Below are 21449 nucleotides of genomic sequence, written 5' to 3'. Positions count from 1 at the left end.
TGACAGCGACTACACTTCGAAAGTACTTCAGTGGCCGTAAAGCACTTTTGAAACACCCATTTGTCATTAAATGCTGTATAAATGTAAGCTTTTTCTTTTCTCAATGATCAGGTTATACATCACATCAAAACATCTTTTAGTTCCTTCCCACGTATGGCACACAATAATCTGTCCTGCAATCAATATTTCATTCTCCCTATTCACTGAAGATTAAAACTCTGTTCCTCCCCCATCCCTCTGACCCCATGACAAACAAGTGACCCAGTGAACTGATGATCAGTACACTGGCGTCAAGGCACAAATAAGTCAAGGATATACACAAAATTACATATTACTTGAAGTGGTCACTGAACTACAACAGCTCAGCTCTGACATTATAATAGCTGTACCTCCTGGCACTTCTGCATAAACATGTCCCTCTCTTGAAAGAGCAAGAAATAGGAGTACACCACACGGCCCATCGAGCCTGCTCCACAATTAAATATCATGGCTGATCTTGCATTTAAGCATCTTTTTCACGCTGCTCTTCATATCCCTTAATTCCTTGAGATATCAAAAACCTGTCTATCCCAGCCTTAAATGTATTCAACATTGGAGCATCCACAACTCTCTGGAATTCCAAAGATTTACAACCTTTTGAGTGAAGTAACTTCTCAGCTCAGACCTCTTATCCTGAGCCCACCATGTTTTAGATTCCCCCACCAACAGAAACAATCTCTACCCTGTCAAACCCCTTCAGAATTTTATAGGGTTTCAACGAGATTGCCTCTCATTCTTCTAAACTCCAGAGAAGCTAAGCCCAATTTACTCGGACTCTCATCATAGGACAACACCCTAGGTTGGGAGATGGTGATTTTAGACCGGAGAGCAGAGGCCAGCAAGGGAGGGCGTGAAAAACGGAGACCGAGGCCAGAGAGGAGAGGCATATCCTCAGGACCTTCAGGCAGTGGAGTTTGCAGTGACATTACGATTCAAAAAGTGACGCGACACTGGGGAGGCAGCTGATTGTTAAGTAGGGTCAGGTGAGTACTTCTACTTTTTCTGCTAATTAAACTGCTGCAATCCATTAGCTTAAACAAAATGTGAGGACTTTGGACAGTAGTGAGTTTGTTTAGAGTGGAATAAGGCCCCTAGCATCGTTAGTATTCTTTAAAGGGAGTAATTAGCGAGCTTCATCTAAAGGGAAGTCATTAGCTTGACCTAAATAGCCAAGTGCTTATGGTACTGGGTTTGTAACCCCAAGATCAAGAGTTCAAATCTCACAATGGCAAGCTATGAAACAATGTAACTTCATCTGAAACAAATGGAAACATGTTTGTTCTCAAAAGAGTTACTTGACGGTCTCTGTGGCGCAATCGGTTAGCACGTTCGGCTGTTAACTGAAAGGTTGGTGGTTCGAGACCACCCGAGGACGAAGCTGTTGCTGTTTTGCTTGGCCTAAATAGCCAAGTGGTTATGGTACTGGGTTTGTAACCCCAAGATCAAGAGTTCAAATCTCACAATGGCTAACTATGAAACAATGTAACTTCATCTGAAACAGATGGAAATGGGCTTATAGCTTGGCCTAAATAGCCAAGTGGCTATGGTACTGGGTTCGCTTGGCCTAAATAGCCAAGTGGTTATGGTACTGGGTTTGTAACCCCAAGATCAAGAGTTCAAATCTCACAATGGCAAACTATGAAACAATGTAACTTCATCTGAAACAGATGGAAACAGGTTTACTCAAAAGAGTATCAAGAGTTCAAATCTCACAATATCAAGAGTTCAAATCTCACAATATCAAGAGTTCAAATCTCACAATATCAAGAGTTCAAATCTCACAATATCAAGAGTTCAAATCTCACAATGGCAAACTATGAAACAATGTAACTTCATCTGAATAGGAACAGATGGAAGCGTGTTTGTACTCGAGTTACAAAAGAAACTAAAGGGAAGTCATGGCAGCAGAGCACACACCCATGATATGCTCCTCCTGCACTCTGTGGGATGTCATGGACTACTGGTTGAAGTACTGGTTAACTGCATTTCAGAGCTGGAGCTACAGGTGGATTCACGGCGGAGCATCCGCGATGCTGAGGTTATCGTGGACAGCATGTAGAGTGAGGTGGTCACACCGCAGGTAAAGACTAAACAGGCAGAAAGGGGGCTGCCAGGCAGAGTAGAGGAAGGCAGGTAGTGCAGGAGTCCCATGTGGCAATCCTGCTCTCTAACAGATACAGCGTTTTGGATACTGTTGGGGGAGATGACATCTCAGGGGAAAGCAGCAGGAGCCAAGTCGTTGGCACCACAGGTGGCTCTGTTGCACAAGCGGGGAGGAAGAGCAGCAGGGCTATAGTGATAGGGGATTCAATAGTAAGGAGAATAGACAGACATTTCTGTGGCTGCAAAAGAGACTCCTGGATGGTATGTTACTTCCCTGGTGCCAAGGTCAAAGGTGTCTCAGAGAGGCTACAGAGCATTCTGAAGAGGAGGGCAAACAGCCAGTGGTTGTGCTACATATTGGTACCATCAACATAGGCAAAAGGAATGAGGTCCTACAAGCTGAGTATATGGAGTTAGGCTGTAAATTAAAAAGCAGGGCCTCAAAAGGTAGTAATCTCAGGAGTACTACCAGTGCCACATGCTAGCACGAGTGGAGATAACAGGATATATCGGATGAATACGCAGCTGAAGAAATGGTGTAGAGGGGAGGGATTCAGATTCCTGAGACATTGGGACCGGTGCTGGGGCAAGTGGGACCAGTGCAAACAGGATGGGATGCAATGTCCTTGGGGGCGGGGGGTTTTACTAGTGTTGTCAGGGAGGGTTTAAATTGGAATGGCAGGGTGATGGGAACCTGAGCAGGGAGAGTGGTGGTGGGGGGGGGGGGGGGGGGGGGGGGGGGGGGGGGGGGGGGCGGGAGCGCAAACAAGGATAGAAACGAAGGACAGAAAATCAAAAGTGGAAAAAAGGGCAAAAAACAAATGGGGTCATAGTGCAAAAGTAAAACTAAGGTGACTTAAGGTTAAAAAGACAAGTCTAAAGGCATTGTATCTTAATGCATGGAGCACTTGCAATAAGGTAGATGAATTAACAGCATAAATAGGTATAAATGGTTATGATATAGTTGCAATTATGGAGACATGGCTGCAGGGTGACCAAGGATGGGAACTGAACATCCAATATTTAGGAACGGCAGGCAAATAGGGAAAGGAGGTGGGGTAGCACTGTTAGTAAAGGAGGAAATCAATGCAATAGTGAGGAAGGACATTGGCTCAGAAAATCATGCACTGGAATCTGTTTGGGTGGAGATAAGAAACACCAAGCTGCAGAAAACATTGGTGGGGCTTTCTATAGGCCCCCAAACAGTAAGGGAGATGTAAGGGAAGCATTAAACAGGAAACTAGAGGTGCATGCAATAAGGGTACAACTGTAATCATGGGTGACTTTAATCTACAAATGGACTGGACAAACCAAACCAGCTATAATACTGTGGAGAAGGATTTCCTGGAGTGTACACATGATGGTTTTATAGACCAATATGTTGAGCAACCAACTAGAGAGCAGGCTATCTTAGACCGGGTATTGTGCAATGAAAAAGGATTAACAATCTTGTTGTGCGGGGTCTTTTGGGGAACAGTGGCCATAAAATGACAGAATTGTTCATCAGGATGGAGAGTGAAGGAGTTGAATCCGAAGCTAGGGTCCTGAAACTAAATAAAGGGAATGAGGGTATGAGGCACGGGTTGGTAATGATGGATTGGGAAACCTTACTAAAAGGGTTGACAGTGGATAGGCAATGGCTGATATTTAAGGAATGTATGCATGAATTACCATTATTCATTCCTGTCTGGCACAAAAATGAAACAGGAAACGGTGGCTCAACCATGGATTACAAAAGAAATTAGGGTTAGTATTAAGTCCAAAGGGGAGGCATAAAATTGCCAGAAAAAGCAGCAAGTCTGAGGATTGGAAGCAGTTTAGAATTCAGCAAAAGTGGACAAAAAGTTTGATCAAGAAGGGAAAAATGGAGTAGATGAGAGTAAACTTGCAGGGAACGTAAAAATTGACTGTAAAAGCTTCTATAAATATGTGGAGAAAAAAAAAAATTAGCAAAGACAAATATAAGCCAGAAACAGGGAAAATTATAATGGGGAACAAAGAAATGGCAGAAGAATTGAACACACATTTTGGTTCAGTCTTCACAAAAGAGGACCAAAATTTCCCAGAAATGTTGTGGGTGGGTGGGTGGGTGGGATGGAGGGATGGAGGGAGGGAGATTTGAAGATATTCAGCATTAGTAACAAAAAAAAAAATGGTGCTAGAGAAATTAATGGGGTTAAAGGCTGAAAAATCCCCAGGGCCTGGTGATCTATATCCCAGAGTAGTAAAGGAAGTGGCCCTGGAAATATTGGATGCATTGGTGGTCATCTTCCAAAATTCTATAAACTCTGGAGCAGTTCCTACAGATTGGAGGGTGGCAAATGTAAGCCAGCTATTTGAAAAAAGAGGGAGAGAAAAAGCAGAATTACAGACCAGTTATCCTAACATCAGTCGTGGGGAAAATGCTAGTACCTATTATAAAAGATGTGGTACAGAACACTTGGAAAGCATCAACAGAATTAGACAAAGTCAGCACAGGTTAATGAAAAGGAAATCATGCTTAACTAATCTACTGGAATTTTTGAGGATGTAACTAGCAGAATAGATAAGGGAAAACCAGTAGATGTGGTGTATTTGGATTTCAAGGCAGCTTTTGATAAGGATCCACATAACAGTCTAGTGGGCAAAATTCAAGCACATGGAATTAGGAGTAATATACTGGCATGGATTGAGAATTGGTTGACAGACCGGAAACAGAGAGTGGGAATAAATGGATCTTTTTCTGGATGAGAGGCAGTGACTAGTGGTGTACTGCAGGGATCAGTGCTTGGGCCCCAGCTATTCACGATATAAATGACTTGGATGAGGAAACCAAATGCAATATTTCCAAGTTTGCCAGCAACACAAAACTGGGCGGGGTTGTGGGTTGAGAGGAGGATGCGAGGAGGCTTCAGGGCAATTCAGACAGGTGTGTGGGCAAACGCATGGCAGATGCAGTATCATGTGGATAAATGTGAAGTTAAACGCTTCAGTGTGAAAAACAGAAAGGCAGAGTATTATTTAAATGGTGATATATTAGGAAGTGTGGACATACAAGGGGTCTGGGGGTCCTTGTACACCAGTGAACGAAAATAAACAGGCAGGTGCAGCAAGCAATTAGGAAGGCAAATGGTATGTTGGCCTTCATTGCAAGAAGGTTTGAATTCAGAAGTAGGGATGTCTTACTGCAGTTATACAAGGTCTTGGTGAGACCACACCTGGAGTATTGTGTGCAGTTTTGGTCTTCCTACCTAAGAAAGGATATACTTGCCATAGAGGGATTGCAGCGAAGGTTCACAAGGCTGATACCAGGGATGGTAGGACTGTCATACGAGGAGAGATTGGTTAGACTGGGCCTGTATTCACTAGAGTTTAGAAGAATAAGAGGGAATCTGATTGATCCGCATAACATTTTAATAGGGCTAGACAAGACTGGATGCAGGGAGGATGTTTCCCCTGGTTGGGGAGTCTAGAACCAGGGGCCACAGTCTCAGGATATGGGGCAAGCCATTTAGGACTGAGATGAGGAAAGATTTCTTCACTCAGAGGATGGTCAACCTGTGGAATTCTCTACCACAGAAGGCTGGATCACTGAGTATATTCAAGAAAGAAATTGATAATATTTTTGGATATTAGGGGCATCAAGGGGTATGGAGAGAAAGTGGGAATGTGGCGTTGAGATAGGGGGTCAGCCGTGATCATACTGAATGGCGCAGCAGGCTCGAAGGGCTGAATGGTCTACCCCTGCTCCTAGATTCTATGTAACTCCCTCATCCCAGGGACCAATTTAGTGAACCTTTGTTGAACTACCTCCAGTGCAAGTATATTCTCTGAAATGTGCAGACCAAAACTGCATATAGCATTCCAAATGTGTCCTCATCCAAACCCTGTACAATTGTAGCAAGCCTTCAGTAATGTTGCTTAACTTCTAAAGACATTTTTTATTCACACTAGTTTCTGAAATATGAAATAAGGAAAACAGTAGATATTAAAACTTTGGAAGATTTTTTAAATCCAATAATGATAGATGGAGACAAAAAAGTCAACTTCCTTCTTTCTGATAATCACCCGGTAACACTGATTGGAAAGTGAAAACATCCAATCAAGACAAGATGGGGCTAGTAGTGATGGCTTCCACAACCTAATGGCTAATGTTCAAGGTACAGAATCACATAGGAATGGTAATTTGAGTGAGGTACTGGAGGGGAATCAGCATCTACAAAACTCTTATACTCAGTGCATATTGGGAAGGAGAAGAGTGAAAAGCATGTCTGTCTGTCTTGTCTTACACTTGTTTACCAAATTGCCTCCCCTAATTTGACTATGAGGTATCAAAGTAACCATACTGCAATAAAGTGGCCTTTTGTCACGAGTTGCATCAGGGAGCCGAGCATACATTATTATGGGAAAGTGGCAGTATCTCAGCTACAACAATCTTATCCTTCTCATCTTATGTCTAGACAATAGGAGTTGCTAGATAAAATAGAAATAGAGCAGGAACCCTGGCAGATTTCCCCTATCCACTCTAGTTAAGTCCACACAAAACCCATCACCTGGCTGAATAAATGCGTTAAGCCACCATATACGCTTAGATTATCTAACTTAATATAATGCAGAATTATAACGTAGCCCTTAAGCATACTACAGCAAGTATTTAGTGAACTAATGCACAAATAGAACAATTCCCAGTATATATCCAATTTAATTAACAGTGAACAAAACCAGAGTGATTACATGTTCAATTATAAAGGAATGAATGTAATTTAAATTAAACTCCTCACTGATACCATAAGTCCACCTCAGGAGCACTGTCTATGGACTGGCTAGCAGCATGTTCGAATGGAAACTGGGAAGTGCACAATTTGCTTCACTTGTATGTTCTGAAGGATACGCTAGCCTTTATAGACAGAGGGCTAGAATACAAGGGAGTAGGAGTTATGCTTCAACTATAAAGCTCTGGTTAGATCATACCTCGAGCATTGAGAGCAGGTGTGGGCACTATACCATACAAGTATTTTTGGCCTTAGGAGGAAGTACAGCATAGAATGACAGCACACTGCTAAGAATTAAATTACAAGGAGAGATTACACAAACTATAGCTGTATTCCTTGGAATTTAGAAGGTTAAGGGATAATTTGATTGAAGCTTCAAGCTATTAAGGGGAGCAGAGTGTAGAGACATATTTTGGCAAATCCAGGGCTGGGGCAGAGTCAAAAACTTAGAACCAGGCCTTTCAGGAGTGAAATTAGGAAACGCTTCTGCAAGCAAAAGGTGATAGAAGTTTGGAACACTTCTACAAATGGCAATTGATACTAGATTAATAGCCAATTTTAATTTGGGATGGATAATACCCTTTGTTAACAAAACTAAGGGATATTGGTCTAAGGCAGGTATATAGATTTATATCTCAAATCAGCCATGATCCTCATTGAATGGTGGATCAGGCTCAAGGGACTAAACAGCCTCCTCCTGCTCTCTTAGGTGTCTCAAAGTAAAAGTCTGTAGTGGAGACACCGCTGTAGCACAGGAATCCTCCAGGTTAACAGTAATGCTAGTAGCCCCAGGCTGTCATTTCACCAACATATGGAGCAGCTATAAAGCACCAAAACAGGCTGCCAATTATATGCCAAGCCTAAAACTTTTCCACCTTCATAAAAACCAACAGTGTTTTTTAAATTTCAGGAATTAAAGCTAATGCAACCGTATAGTTTAGCAGCTTTTCAATAGCCAAAATTTGCAATTGTGTTGAATGGTACTCCCAAGGCAGGAAATCCCCATAGGTGTCAGCCACAATCAGACTGCACAGATATCTGGGGAGACAAGAGATTCTTCAAGACTCCAATACTTAGAAATGCAGGGACATACCCGCTTTCTCTGTACTTCCTCTCTCTGTACTTCCTCCTAAGGCCAAAAATACTTGTATGGTGTAGCTCTCGGGTTAATTCTGCTCAAAAGTACAAACTCAGTGGAACCTATGTAACATTAAAGGTACCAACTTCCTGATTAACCCTTGAAGTACTGCACACAATTTCAGACTTGAATTCAATAGTGAAAATTAAATAGATGAAAAATTAATAAAAATTAACTAGAGCCATACAAATGCATATTACAATTCATGCATTCTATTTACAACCAAAGATTAATTATGCAATTATCAAACTTCATTCTGGGTAGAAATCAAGCAGATTGTGGCAAGTGTGAACGGGGCAGGAGAAAGCAGGAGAATGACAATTTCACATGTAAGCCACTGTTTAAAAGGAAAGAAACTTGCATGGAAAATTTGGTCAATACTGCATGTTGGAAAACATTCTGAAAATTGCAAAAAGACAACCAAGTAACCATTGGGTAATACAACATGCCACACACTATTTGAAGTGGCTATAGAAGACATATTCCTTATTTTAATGTTGTCTTTATTCTGAGTAATTTATGTTATGATCACCCAAGAGAATTCCCTCCACCCCAACCTTTTGTTCCCCCTTTGCATTCTAACACAACATGCTTGTAGTGGCTGATGTAGCCTTACTCTCAATCACTTCTCAAAGGACAACTTTGTTGCAAATCAGATCCACAGTAAATAGGGAGTCTAATTCTCTTACTGCAGCTTCAACTCACTAGAGATGACATACAAGTCTCTAAGAATTGAATTCCAGTCAAAAGGGAATATTTTTCTGGTTCAGAAACCACAGAACGATGAAGGTTTGCAAATGCTTTTTGAACTGTTCAGCTGGCTACATATCCCAAAATCATGCAGAGTGACCATATTGCATAAAAAGCTAAAAACACTAGTATTTCAAAAAAAAATCTTTCAACTGCCACAGCCAATAAGTTACAGCACCAATGGGATTTCAGTACACGTATTAGGGAGCAGGGCATCAATTCTTTGTGCTCAGTAGTAGTCCATTACATTACTGTTTTCCTGCAAGGAGGGGAGCGGCCATGATCCTCATTTTCTCTCCATGAAAGGAGACTGGGCACGAAGAAAAACTCTGCTCTGTGAACAGCTATACACCCATCAACAACATATGATCAATACAGCTGCTATTTGGCAGATCACAAACATCAAGTTAATTAGTACAAGGTCCCTCATTGTTTTGTGATTCGATAGATGTATTAGGTTAAATCAATCAATTGCTGAGCTTGGTCTTTAGAGGATAAACTTAAAGGTGGCTGCAGGATCATTATAGCACAATAATTCCAAACCCAGCGCAGCCACTAATCAGTGAATTTTCACACCATCTGCCTTTCATTCTTTCATGGGATGTGGGCGTCACTGACAAGGCCAGCATTTGATGCCCACCCTTAATTGCTTTTGAACTGAGTGGCTTGCTAGTGTTTCAGAGGGCAATTAAGAGTCAACTACATTGCTGTGGATCGGGAGTCATACAGGCCAGACCAGGTAGGAAGGCAGATTTCCCTCCCTAAAGGACATTAGCAAACAAGATTTTTTTGTTTTGAAAACAAATCGATGATAGTCCAAGGTGACTATGAAACTAACTTTCAATTCCAGATTTTATTAGCTAAATTTAAATTCCACTAGTTGCCATAGTGGGATTTAAACCCATACCCACAGAGGATTAGCCTGGTCTCTGAATTACTAGCCCAATGACATTACCACTGTGCCACTGCCTCCACCATTTAACGTGAAAAGCAATTTCATTTAACAAAAGCATAAACTTGAGAATGCTGTAATGAGAACAGATCTGCACTCAAGTGTGCTAATTTCATGTGTTATACTTAAACCCGGTGCAGTAATCTGGATTTAGTACATGGAAACATTGAAGGTAGATTAACGAAGCTCCACAAGTCATTGCGTACATCAGCAATTAAGCCTGCAAACAGTACCCACAGCTTCAGCACACTGTGCTCGACACTGGAGGTATTCCAACAGTTTATATAATGAGGGCATCAGGATACCAGTTGCTCATACACTAGCCACAAGACTGCACTGAGACCTCTAATATTATAAAGCAACTCATCACTTTGCATCTAACTGGTATTAGAATTAAATTGATGAATGGCATGCACGCTGCTAGTTACAAAACGCACCTTGTCAAAGTGATTAAATGATGATCGGAACTCGTTGAGCTGATCCTGGCTGATGCCTTTCGCATCACGGGTGAGGATTTGGTTTTCTACTTCATTAATAGTTCTGGCAATCGTGGTCAGCAGCTGTTCCCAGCCAACTCGGATGTGCTTTTACATAAAAAGCAAAAAATAAGTTGTGGTATTAAGACAGTTTATTTGGCATACATCATACAGCAGGAAACAAAGGAGCAAAAATTAAGATCAAAACAATCTAATCTGCTAATGTCAGCATAGGCTTTGAGCAACAGGTTTATTTTTAAAAAGCTGGCCTTGTTAAAAACTGGGCAGCACGTGTTAACCAGACATTTGTCATCTTAATTAACACCTTTCCAAATCCAAAGTGCATAGGTCTCAGCTGCATTGAAACCAAGATTTTGTGTAGGCAACAAGGCTGTAATCTGAAGTTCCAGTTATATTGCACCAAGCAGAGCAAATTCTGGAGCTTTTAACGTGATTTGAGGCAGCCTTGACTGTATTTGCACCATGCTTGCCTGGAAAATGCAGCATGGTGTGCATGAGAGTTGTTCATCAACCTGTGCTTGTAAACTTTCTATCTTTAAATAAAAAGATAGACAGGATAGTCTAATAGAAATTCCAAAGCAACAAATCAGCCCATTTAAATATATTACAAACTGCATTAAAGTCAATGCTTTGCTGGAGTACGAGTTCAGCAAACGTTTAGAATTATCCAATGACCATTTCATGATCTATCAAAATACTTATTCTTAAAGTGGCACATTTAGCATTGGTACAGTGATTCTGCCCTATCAATATCAAACTATTAAGCATAAAAATGTGAGGCCAAACTGGAAGAGTACAATATGCAGTTCCCCAAATGACTCATCTAAAGATTTAGTTATGTTACTAGTATTTGCATCTCTAATACAGGAAATTACAAAAGCAAGAAAGCTAAACTGTTACAAATCACTGGTTAGGCCTCACACCTCCATATTGCCCAATTCTGGGCACACACTTGGGTAGATGCCAACATCTTGGACAGGGTACAGAGGAGAATTACTAGAATGGATAAGGGCTTCAGTTAAGCAGAGACACTGGGAATTTTCTCCTTAGAGCAGGGAAGATTAAAGAAAGATTTAATAGAGGTGTCAAAAGTTTGACAAGATGAGAAGCCACCATTTTAATTCGTAATAGGGTTGGTAACCAGAACACACAGTTTCAAGAATTTGCAAAGAGGGAGAAGAATACTTATTGTTTTATGCAGTGAGTTATGATCTAAAATGCACAGCCTGAAAGGAAGGGCGACGGAAGCAGGAAGCAACTTTCAAAAAGGAAGAGATTTTTAAAATTCTTTATGGGATGCAAGCATTGCCGGCAAGGCCAGCAATTATTGCCCATTCCTAATGCCCTCTTGAATTGCTAGAATCCATCTGGTGTAGGTACACCCAAAGCACTAATATGGAGAGTGTTCTAGGATTTTGGCCCAACGATGAAGGAATGTGCAATTCCCAAGTCAGGGTGATGTGCACAGAGAACTTACAGATGGTGCCCCCATATGCCTACTGCACTTGTTATTCTAGGTTGTGGAAGTTGCTGGTTTGCAAGTGAAAAGGAAACATGTGCAGTGTTATGAGAAAGAACAGGAAAGCAGGACTAATTGGTTAGGTCTTACAGAGAGCTGACAGAGACACAATGGGCCAAATTGTCTTCTGTGCTGAATGCTAATTGTTAGAGGAATGCTTCTGACTATTAGCAGAGCTGTTGAAAGCTACTCAAACAATGCCTCTAATGTATAATACTGCTGCAATGTACCATTAATATAAAATATTAAAGCAGGGTTGCATGCCAGTTACTTTAGTAGATTTTCTTGTAATTTATTATTTCATTACTTTGCCTTCATTAGCAAGCTGGATAATCAAGTTAAGTTATGTCGCTTACTTCCTCCCAAAGTTATTAACTCTGGAAAGGTAAATCCAGTTACAGCATGGCAGGTCTGAGATTTCTCTCAGGATTGTGAATCTTTGGAGTTCTCCAGCAGAGACCAGTGGATGCTCAGTCATTGAGTACATTCAGGACCAAGATTGATAGATTTTTGGGCACTCAGGGAATCAAGGGGTACGGGGATAGGGCAGGAAAGTGGGGTCGAGGTCGATGATCAGCCACAATCTTAACAGCAGAGCAGGCTGGGGGGGGCGGGTGTATGGCCTACACCTGCTTAAGTTCTTTCAAAGTACAACTTTACTGTTAGATATGCATCTTCATCAGCAAAACTCTTCCAGAGGGGCAAAATGGAACAGTTAAAGTGCACAACTGAGCCTAGGTATAATGAAACTTCAGTGTTCTACAGCAATAGACATTTTGCGGATTTTAAATAACAGCCTAATTCATCTGGCAAATAGACTGAATCCAAAAACATAATCAGTACCTCCATGGTGTAGTTGGTATGCTTGTTATCAAAGATGAGAGCCTCCTGGATGAGCTGGTGATCCTGCTCCAATTTCTCAATGTTGGGTTTGTAATTGATGATACTGTTCTCATACTGCTTCAGTTGATTTAGCTGGTCTTCCAGTGTGCCATGCATTTCAATAGAAATCCGGCCAATTTCCTAATTGCAACAAAAACAATAGATCAGTATCCAATATAGCTTTTCTGCCAACTCAGTCATCTCTTGTTTTCCCCAAACCAATGTCACCTTGCATGCAAGCCTTTCAGCCAGGAGAACTAGGCAGTTTTGTTTGGAACTGTGCAGAATAACTGCTAATATTAAACATTTTTAGGTAGGAAGTTGGGTCATTTTAATTTGACTGATCTATTATAAACTTTGACACTTAATAATCTTTCTGGGGACTTTATAATCAATGCCCAATTAGTGGTCTGTCTACTCAATTGCCTCTGTCATGCAACAATGGATCTTATTTCTTCTTTCACAATACAGCAGCAGCGATGCTCAAAATTGGTTCATCACCCCTATTGTAGAGGGGAAAATATGCCCCGTTTGTTACTACTAGAGACCATAACAATACATGTGTGGATGTTGGAAGAGGGTGGGATTCAACTTGGCTGTGATTCCCTAATTCGAAATGCCCTAACTGGGCAAGATCAGGATATCCAATTACCATAGAACTATATATGACCACGAAAGCACCTCCAGGAGAGCAAAGAAACTTTAAAAACTAAAAGGTAAAATCACTGCATAGTGTCATTGCAATACTTTTAAGCTTGGCATCTGCTGCAACTGCAGTAATGCCATGGCTTTTAGGAAGGATGTACAGGGTTAATTCTGAGCTCAAATGTGGGTGACATTGCATCACTCATCTTGACAACGAAATGACCTGTTAGGATATTTTCAAGGACATTAGAAATAGAAATAAACTATGGTGGGGAATGGATTTCCATGCTGATTAGACCACGGATAGTTGGCAGGTTCCCTTCTTGGCTTAGGAAAAAATCCTACTGCAATCCAGCAGCTTTCCTGGTAATTTTTCTAGACATGGTCAATAAAATTTACAAGATTTATTGAATTTTACAACATGGCACACTACTATCCTTATGTACTGTGAATGGCCAACTTGCCAGTTGGAATTATTAGAAGCAACAAATCTATTGATTAGTTACCAACCTGCATCTTAGTCTGAATCCAGGGTCCAACAACATTAGCCTTGCTTGCAAACTGCTCACGCAGGTGCTCGTTGGACTGTTGCTTGTTAAATTCTGCTTGCAAGGCTTTGTCCCGCGCTGGCACTAACTGCTGAACCTGTAAACACAAGGACAGTGAATAAGTTTGAGAACCCTAATTTTTGTTCAAGCATGTTATGCAAATTACTTTTCTGGTCTCCATTTTTTTTCCCCCACTTTCTAGGTCTGTTGCATTAAAATAGATTCATTTGTCAGATGGAAACATGTTTCCATGCCATTACAACTCAAGGTACGCAACAATTGGCATGCTCTCAGAACTTAACACAGGAAAGTCAATGATCAGGCCAGTCAGTAAAGCTCATTGCTAATACAATAACGCCCTTGGATTATCCAACTTTATTTCAAGCAACTCCAATGTTATTGCGCCAGTAACCTGTTTGATAGCTTAATCCAAATATCACAAACCACCCTGACACTAACAAGTCCTCTGACTATCATCCCATTTCAGAGAGAATTGACTTTGCACGCAAAAAACTTTATAGCAACTGCACAGCTGCAATCAGAATCTAGCAGATCAGGAACAGAGGCAGCTGGTGACAAAATAAGCAGTAAGCCAGACTGTAACTTTGAATTACTGTCATGCAGCACTCAAACCATCAACATTTTTGATTGACTATCCTAGCTTCATAATTAGGTACCTTTCTAGGCCTTGCATACAATCTAAAGATTTGCCCTGTGCACAAGAAAATAGCATTTCTTATACACAGTGGTCAGGCGTGTACTATCCCTACCCTGAAACATCTTCATAAGAAAAGCATTTGTAGGACACTGCACATAAGTGATCACACTTTGTACAATGTATTTTATATACTGACAACCTTTAGCAGACTCTTACCTTATCCCATTTATCATTAATACTCTGCGAAGTGATGGAAGTGTATGGATTTACACCAGACAGTTTGATATTATAGGACTGGGCAATTTTCATCATTTCATTGTGGATGCCCAGGATAGCCTCGCGCTCTTTGTCAGCATCTGGCAATGTTGCTTTAAATTGTTCATGTGCTGCAATGAGGCCCTTCAGAAAAGACAAAAGTAGCTTCAGCCTATTTTTTTGTAAATAATATAAAAAGTACCATGTGATTATATATCTCACACACACACACACACACACACAAACACACACAGTACCTGGATCTCCTCTGTGGTATGGACAATAAACATGTCTTGCAGGTCTTCCATTGCTCCTTCCATCCAGTTGTTGAAAGGTGCAGCTCTTTTCGCATATTCCAGATATAACTGATCAATTGTTTCCTGCAGCTTTTCAGTCCTCTGTTAAAGAAACATGAATTTATTAAAAACACTGCATTTTTATTTTTTAAAAGGTTTAGAAAGCAGCCAAATACTTGGCAAATTAAAATATTGGAAACCTTAAAAAAGATCTCTACACCTATAAGCACAAACATTAAAGGATAACAAATGGACTGATCTTGATTTAGCAATAGCTGGTTGTTCCTAGGGATAGAACACAAAAGTCTCAAGCTTGAGATGTGCATTTTGCAAAACAGACAGACTTGTACTTACATAGCACTTTACTGCCAATGAAGTACTTTTCAAATGTAGTCACTGTTGTAATGTAGGAAACACAGCAGCCAACTTGCAGACAGCAAACTCCCACAAAAAGCAATGTGCGAATGGCCAGATCATCTGTTTGTGATGCTGATTGAGGGAACGTGAGCAGGGGGGTAGGAGGGATAACAGCAGTTTGAAGGGGGGGCGGTGGTGGTGCTGGACAGAAGAGAAGAGGAGGGGGACAGTCAGAGATTGCCTTTTCTGCTCAAAGGACAATCGCAGCCTCTCCAATCTGTCCAATGAACACCTCAGGATCATTAAAACTGGGGTGAGTTAGTGAAATTATACTGCATTATATACATTAAATGAATATTGAGTATCGACTTCCATCAATAAATTTCCATTTCTATGCCTGAAGCTTAGAGCTTAATTGAAATTATGGCATAGGATGGGTTGCAGTTTTCCAAGGTTGACTGATTGTCTCAACATTGACCCCTAACCTACTCAATGTGATGAGTGATATCAATGGAATGCTGCATCACACTGGTGGCAGTGTGCAAGACACCACTGGACATTCAGACTGTCACACTGCCTGTACAAGAGTACCACCAGTGCACGTTCTATTGTAATGGCAGAGAATAATCCTTTACTGTCACTGGGGCAAAATCCTGGCATTCCCTCCCTAACAGCACTGTGGGTGTTTCTACACCAAACGGACAGCTGCGGTTCAAAGCAACAGCTCACCACCTCAAGGGCAATCAGAAATAGGCAATAAAAATGCTGGCCTAGCCAGTAACACCCACATCCCATGAAAGAAGTTTTTAAAAAGTGTGCCGTACCCTGGTTGTGAATCAGATGTGTCAGATATAATTCATTATTTTGAAACGCAGTCACTGTTTTTATGAAAAAAGATAGGAGCCATGTGCTGCACAGTAAGGTCTCAAAAAAACAATTCAATAAATGGCTAGTTAATCTGTAGCAGTGTTGTGCTTAGAGGAAGAATTTTGGCTCAGAACATCTGGACATCTCAACTCAGTACTGCCCTTCTAACAGCACATCATACTGTTTCTCAGTCTCATGCACGTTCGTAAAGTCGTTCAGTCACTGTCTCCAACACACCCATACTCACCACCTCACCTACAGGCATCCTTAGAGCCTCAGCCTCCATACCCCCTCACCCACAGCTCTTTGAGCAAGTTATACCCCATCTCCTCAAACATAACTGAATGCCAACCCCAAAATCCTCCTTCACTGGGGCTGATTACAAACAGACTCGTTTCAGCTCAATTCATCCTACCCACTCATTCCCTCATCACCTCTCCCTCTTCCCCCACTTTCACACTCTCCTTCCCCAAATTTCCTCACTGTCTCTTACTCTTCCCCCCTTTCCCACCGTCTTTCCTACTTTCATGCTTTCCCCCTTTAGCTCCTAGAAAATAACCCATATGACCGTCAAAAATCACCCCTCGATTCTTTCGCAAATATTTCATTTTCAAATCAAAGTTGCCTATTTCCCCCCAGAACAATTTCTATACAATTCAGTAAAAGGCAATTTCTTTTTAGCCAAGTAAATTCTTCTAAACAGGAAACTCCATTCTGCCACGTTCACGGAAGCATGGTCAAAGCGAGTGCTTGAAATCCCTGATTAGCCAATTGGTGCATTCTGACCAAATGGCCAATCACAGGGAAGCAGAGAGTTGACTGATGCCAAACTAGTGTGGGAAAGAAAAATTTGCGGCCAGGACACTCGCTTGCTCTTCAAAATCGTGCCATTTCCACAGAATCTTTGATATCCACCCAAGGAGACAGATGGGGCCCTTGTTCAAATATCTCATCTGAAATATGGCACTTCCAACAGCGCAGCACTCCCTCACTGACACTCAAGTACAGCCTTGATCTTGCGAGTGGGACTTGAACTGGGAAGCTGACTCAAGAGGCAAGAATGCTACCAACTGAGCCACGACCAACACAACCAAGCCACCAAATCATAGAATGCATTTGTCACAAGACCAAACAATAAGGTTAAATGAATCAAGTTTAAAACCAACTTTTACAATTATTTTGATTCTATTTGATGTTTTTTCTACATAGCGTTTTGCCACTCATAGTAGCTGCTGCTCTTTTCTAAGGCACAAGTCTTATACTAGTAAAGTTTAACCACTGACATCCATTTTTTCAAATACTTAGGATTTATAATTTCTAACAATAAATATACCTACAACCTCAGTAGTTTCATTTCCACGCAACTATCCATGGTCTGAAGGCACCTTCCTTACTTGAGGTAGCTTAATGCACTGCAGAAAGCACATGAACCTGCTAATGCCTAGACAAGTCTAAGTTCCACTCAAGAAACAAAAATTCATTGAACTCTCAAAAGATTGACTTTGGCTATAACACCCCTAACAACTGTTAACTACTGAATAACGCAGGGTCGAATTGGGAAGGATGTAGACTTGAACCTGGTTTGCTCAGTTACCCAATCTCAGTTGGATTAGTGGGACAGGTGTGCAATTGGTCAATATCCCAGAGGCAGGGAACATAGGACTTAGGATGAGTAGGTCAATTGGTCCCTTGGAGCCTGCTCTGCCATTCTTTCAGTAAGATCATGGCTGATCGGATTGTGGTCTCAACTCCACTTTGTCGCCCTCCACAACATTTGACCCCCTCGTCCACTAAAAATCTAACTTGGTCTTGAATAAATTCAATGACTCAGCCTCCACTGCTTTCTGGGGAAGAAAATTCTTGACTCAAATAAAATCTCCTCAATCTTAAAAGGGAGACTTCTTATTCTTAACTATCACCTAGTTCTAGTCTCTCCACAAGATGGAGCATTTCTTAGTATCCATCCTGTCAAGTTCTCTGAGGATCCTGTGTTTCAAGATAGGGGAAATAGGTTAGTCAGAGTTTCTATCATTATTTCAACAGCCCTTAATGGACTCTGCTTCCTAGTTGCCAACTCCATCTCTCTCCCTGTGGCTATACAGTGTGGCTCAACCAAACAGTTTGGAACTGTATGTCATATTTGAGCCAGAGATGACCTTCCAACCATGTAGTCAAGCAATTGAGGCTGACTTTCCACCTCCGTAATATTGCCCGACTCTGCCCAACCTCAGCCCATCTGCTGACGAAATCCTCATCCATGCAAATGTTACCTCAAGACTTTACTATTTCAACGCAATCCCAGCTGGCTTCCCACAATCTATCCTCCATAATCCTAGTCATGTAAAACTCCACCATTCCCTGAATGCACTAAGTTCCATTCACACATCATCCCTGTTCTCACTAACCTACACTGTCTCCCAATTACGCAATACCTCAATTTTAAAATTATCCACCCCACCCCCAGCGTTTTCAAAGCCCTCTCCCCTCCATATCTTGAATTTTCACCAGCCCCAGAGCCCTCATATCAGTGTACTTCTGACCCCTTGAACATCCCAATTTTAATTCATCGGTGGCCATGCCTTCAGCCACGTAGACCTTAACATCTAGAACTTCTCCCTAAACCATTCCATCTCTCTTCCCCCTAAAATGACATTCCTTTAGGCCTAGCTATGACTGCACTTAGGCCATCTATCCTGATATTGCCCCATGTGATTCAATGTCAAACTGCTTTATAAAGCACCTTGGGACATTTTATTGTTAAAGTGCAATAAAAATTACTGCTGCTTTTGAAACTGCATAAATGGGACTGAAGTAAATACGGGATCAGGCACACCAAAATATTAGGCACATTTACACAAGGCTATAGAATGATAAGGTTGTACTGTTGAAGTGCAGTGCCTAAGGAAGGGGGAAGGTGAAGAGCAATGGAAAGAACTCAAAACAAGTATATCTCTCGTGCTTGCATGTACAATTTGCTAAAAAGATATAAATTTTTCTATGTCCAACCCAAAGGCTGAATATTGCAATGCTGGTAAACTGGTTGACAAGCAAATGTTTTCCAATCAATCTGAAGCTACCACTGCATGGTTCAGCTGGCACTAAAGTTTGGTTCTGATATATTGATCATATAGAGGCACAAATTCACAGGCATAAAATCCATTGGCTTGGGTCTCACCTCCAGGGCATCCCTCCTGTTCTGTGTCAAAGAGCCCAGGGTGTCCCAATGGTCACAGATAGTCTGGCAGCGGGCATTTACATTGGGAGAGTCATAATAATCCAGATCACTGTTGAAGTCAGAGATAAAAAAAGTAAATAAATGCTGGTAGCAGCCTGAGACTTGAGACATTTCTCTTCATACTAGTATAGTGAATTTGACTCGATAACATAAGAGCAATAAAGAAGGCATTCACCATCCTGTTTCCTACTTATTACAGCATGCTAATTGTTTGTGAATTTATCTGACTGTAGAGAGATCCAAACTCAATGGCATCAGTTACAAAAACTGTCCTTTAACATTGAATGGCTACATGGTTGCTGCAAACAATCACATTATTGTACGTACTTGAGTTCTTGTGCGATGGCAGCGATCTGCTCCACTCTGTCTTGGTGTGCTGCCAGATCACTCTCAAATGCCTCATGTTTCTTCAGCAAGGCTTTGATGTCAGCCAGTGTGGCTGTTTCATAGTCTTTCTGTGTCAACATTGCTTCTTTATCTGAAGGGACAAAATGGGGAAAAGGTTTAACCTGAGATTTTTAATTCAAGAATCGAGGGATAACATTTTTTAATTGCCTATTCATTATCTTTAAGTGCAAGTTAAAAACCCAAATTTTAGGTGCCACCCCTCCAACACAAAGGATCCATGGTGCATAATGCAATTCACAAAGGCAAAAAGTCTGGACATCCAGGCTTCCAGTATAGATGTCTCACATAAATGTAGCAACCCAAGCCCAAGTTTCAATATCTTTTGGGGATTAGTGGGGAGGAGGAGCAGGACCAACATGAAGCTAGTTGCCAGAATGGCTTGTCTGTGCTATAAATACTATAATAGGTCCCTGCATTTGAACACAATGGCTACACTGCACATCCATTTGTATTGTGAATCTACCAATCTTCCAATTGTCCTAAGATACACCAGAGGACTGGAGAATTGTAAATGTTACACCCTTGTTCAAAAGGGGTGTAAGGATAAGACCTGCAACTACAGGCTAGTTTAACTTCCATGCTGGACAATCTTCTAAAACAATAATTAGGGACAATCTTAACAGTCACTTGGACAAATGTGGATTAAGGAAAGCCTGCACAGGTTTGTTAAGGGCAAATCATGTTTAATCAACTTGATCAAGCTTTTTGTTGAAGTAACAAAAGGATTGATATACGGTCTTCATTTAATAAAGTGCCACAGAGCATGCTAGTCAGTAAAATTAAAGTCCACGGAATAAGTGACAGTGGCAGCATGGAAACGCAGTTGGCTGCGTGACAGGAAAGAGTAGTGGTCAAAAGTTGTTTTTCAGATTAGAGGAAGGTACAGAGTGAGATCCCACAGGGGTCAGTATTAGGACCACTGCTTTTCTTGATGTGTGAAGTTTTGGTAGGAGGAATAAGGAAAGCCAATACAAAAAAGGATACGATTTTAAATGGATGCAGGAGCACAGAGACCTTGGGTTATAGATGCAAAAATCATCAAAAGTGGCAGGAGAGATTGAGAAAGCAGTTAATAAGACATAAGGAGTCCTTGGCTTTATAAATAGAGGCACAGAGCAAGTAAGTTAACAGTGACTCTTAAAATAATGGTTCAGCCTCAACTAGAGTAGAGTGTTCAATTCTGGGCTCCACACTATAGGAAGGATATGGAAGCATTGGAAGGGGCACAGAAAAGACTTGCAAGAATGGTTCTGACAACAGGGGACTTCAGTTACAAAGATTGACTGGAAAAATGGGATTGTTTTCCTTAAAGAGGAGAAGCTTGAGAGGAGATTGATGGAGGTGTTCAAAATTATGAGGCACCTGGACAGAGGAGCTAGCACAAAATCGTTCCCATTAGTGGAAGGGTTGAGAACCAGCAGGAACCTAGGAACATAGGAGCAGGGAGCCATTTAGTCCCTCAAGCCTGCTCCAGCATTTAACTAGATCATGGATCGCGACACCATCTTCCAACTTTCTCCTCATAGCAGATGTCATTGGTATCTAGAAA

General features: G+C 41.3%; 1 protein-coding gene and 1 non-coding gene across 3 annotated transcripts in view; one reads left to right on the top strand and one right to left on the bottom strand.

Annotated features, from left to right (window-relative positions):
- Window positions 1-21449, bottom strand: part of LOC121272733 (alpha-actinin-1-like) — a 108325-nt gene that overhangs the window by 11456 nt on the left and 75420 nt on the right. For both annotated transcript variants that reach the window (XM_041179512.1, XM_041179511.1), the window contains exons 12-18: window positions 19820-19970; window positions 19433-19541; window positions 14995-15135; window positions 14699-14881; window positions 13787-13921; window positions 12593-12772; window positions 10171-10317 (exon numbers count right to left, since the gene is read on the bottom strand). In XM_041179512.1, coding sequence (XP_041035446.1) covers window positions 10171-10317; window positions 12593-12772; window positions 13787-13921; window positions 14699-14881; window positions 14995-15135; window positions 19433-19541; window positions 19820-19970 — 1046 coding nt within the window. The remainder of the gene's footprint in view (window positions 1-10170; window positions 10318-12592; window positions 12773-13786; window positions 13922-14698; window positions 14882-14994; window positions 15136-19432; window positions 19542-19819; window positions 19971-21449) is intronic.
- On the top strand, window positions 1341-1414 carry trnan-guu. Its single transcript has one exon. It is a non-coding gene; the product is annotated as a tRNA-Asn (tRNA).

This window comes from Carcharodon carcharias, chromosome 34, assembly GCF_017639515.1.
Source record: "Carcharodon carcharias isolate sCarCar2 chromosome 34, sCarCar2.pri, whole genome shotgun sequence".
Classification (NCBI taxonomy): Eukaryota; Metazoa; Chordata; class Chondrichthyes; order Lamniformes; family Lamnidae; genus Carcharodon; species Carcharodon carcharias.
The sequence above is the reverse complement of the archived record's forward strand: the minus strand, read 5'-3'. Positions and strand labels throughout refer to the sequence as shown.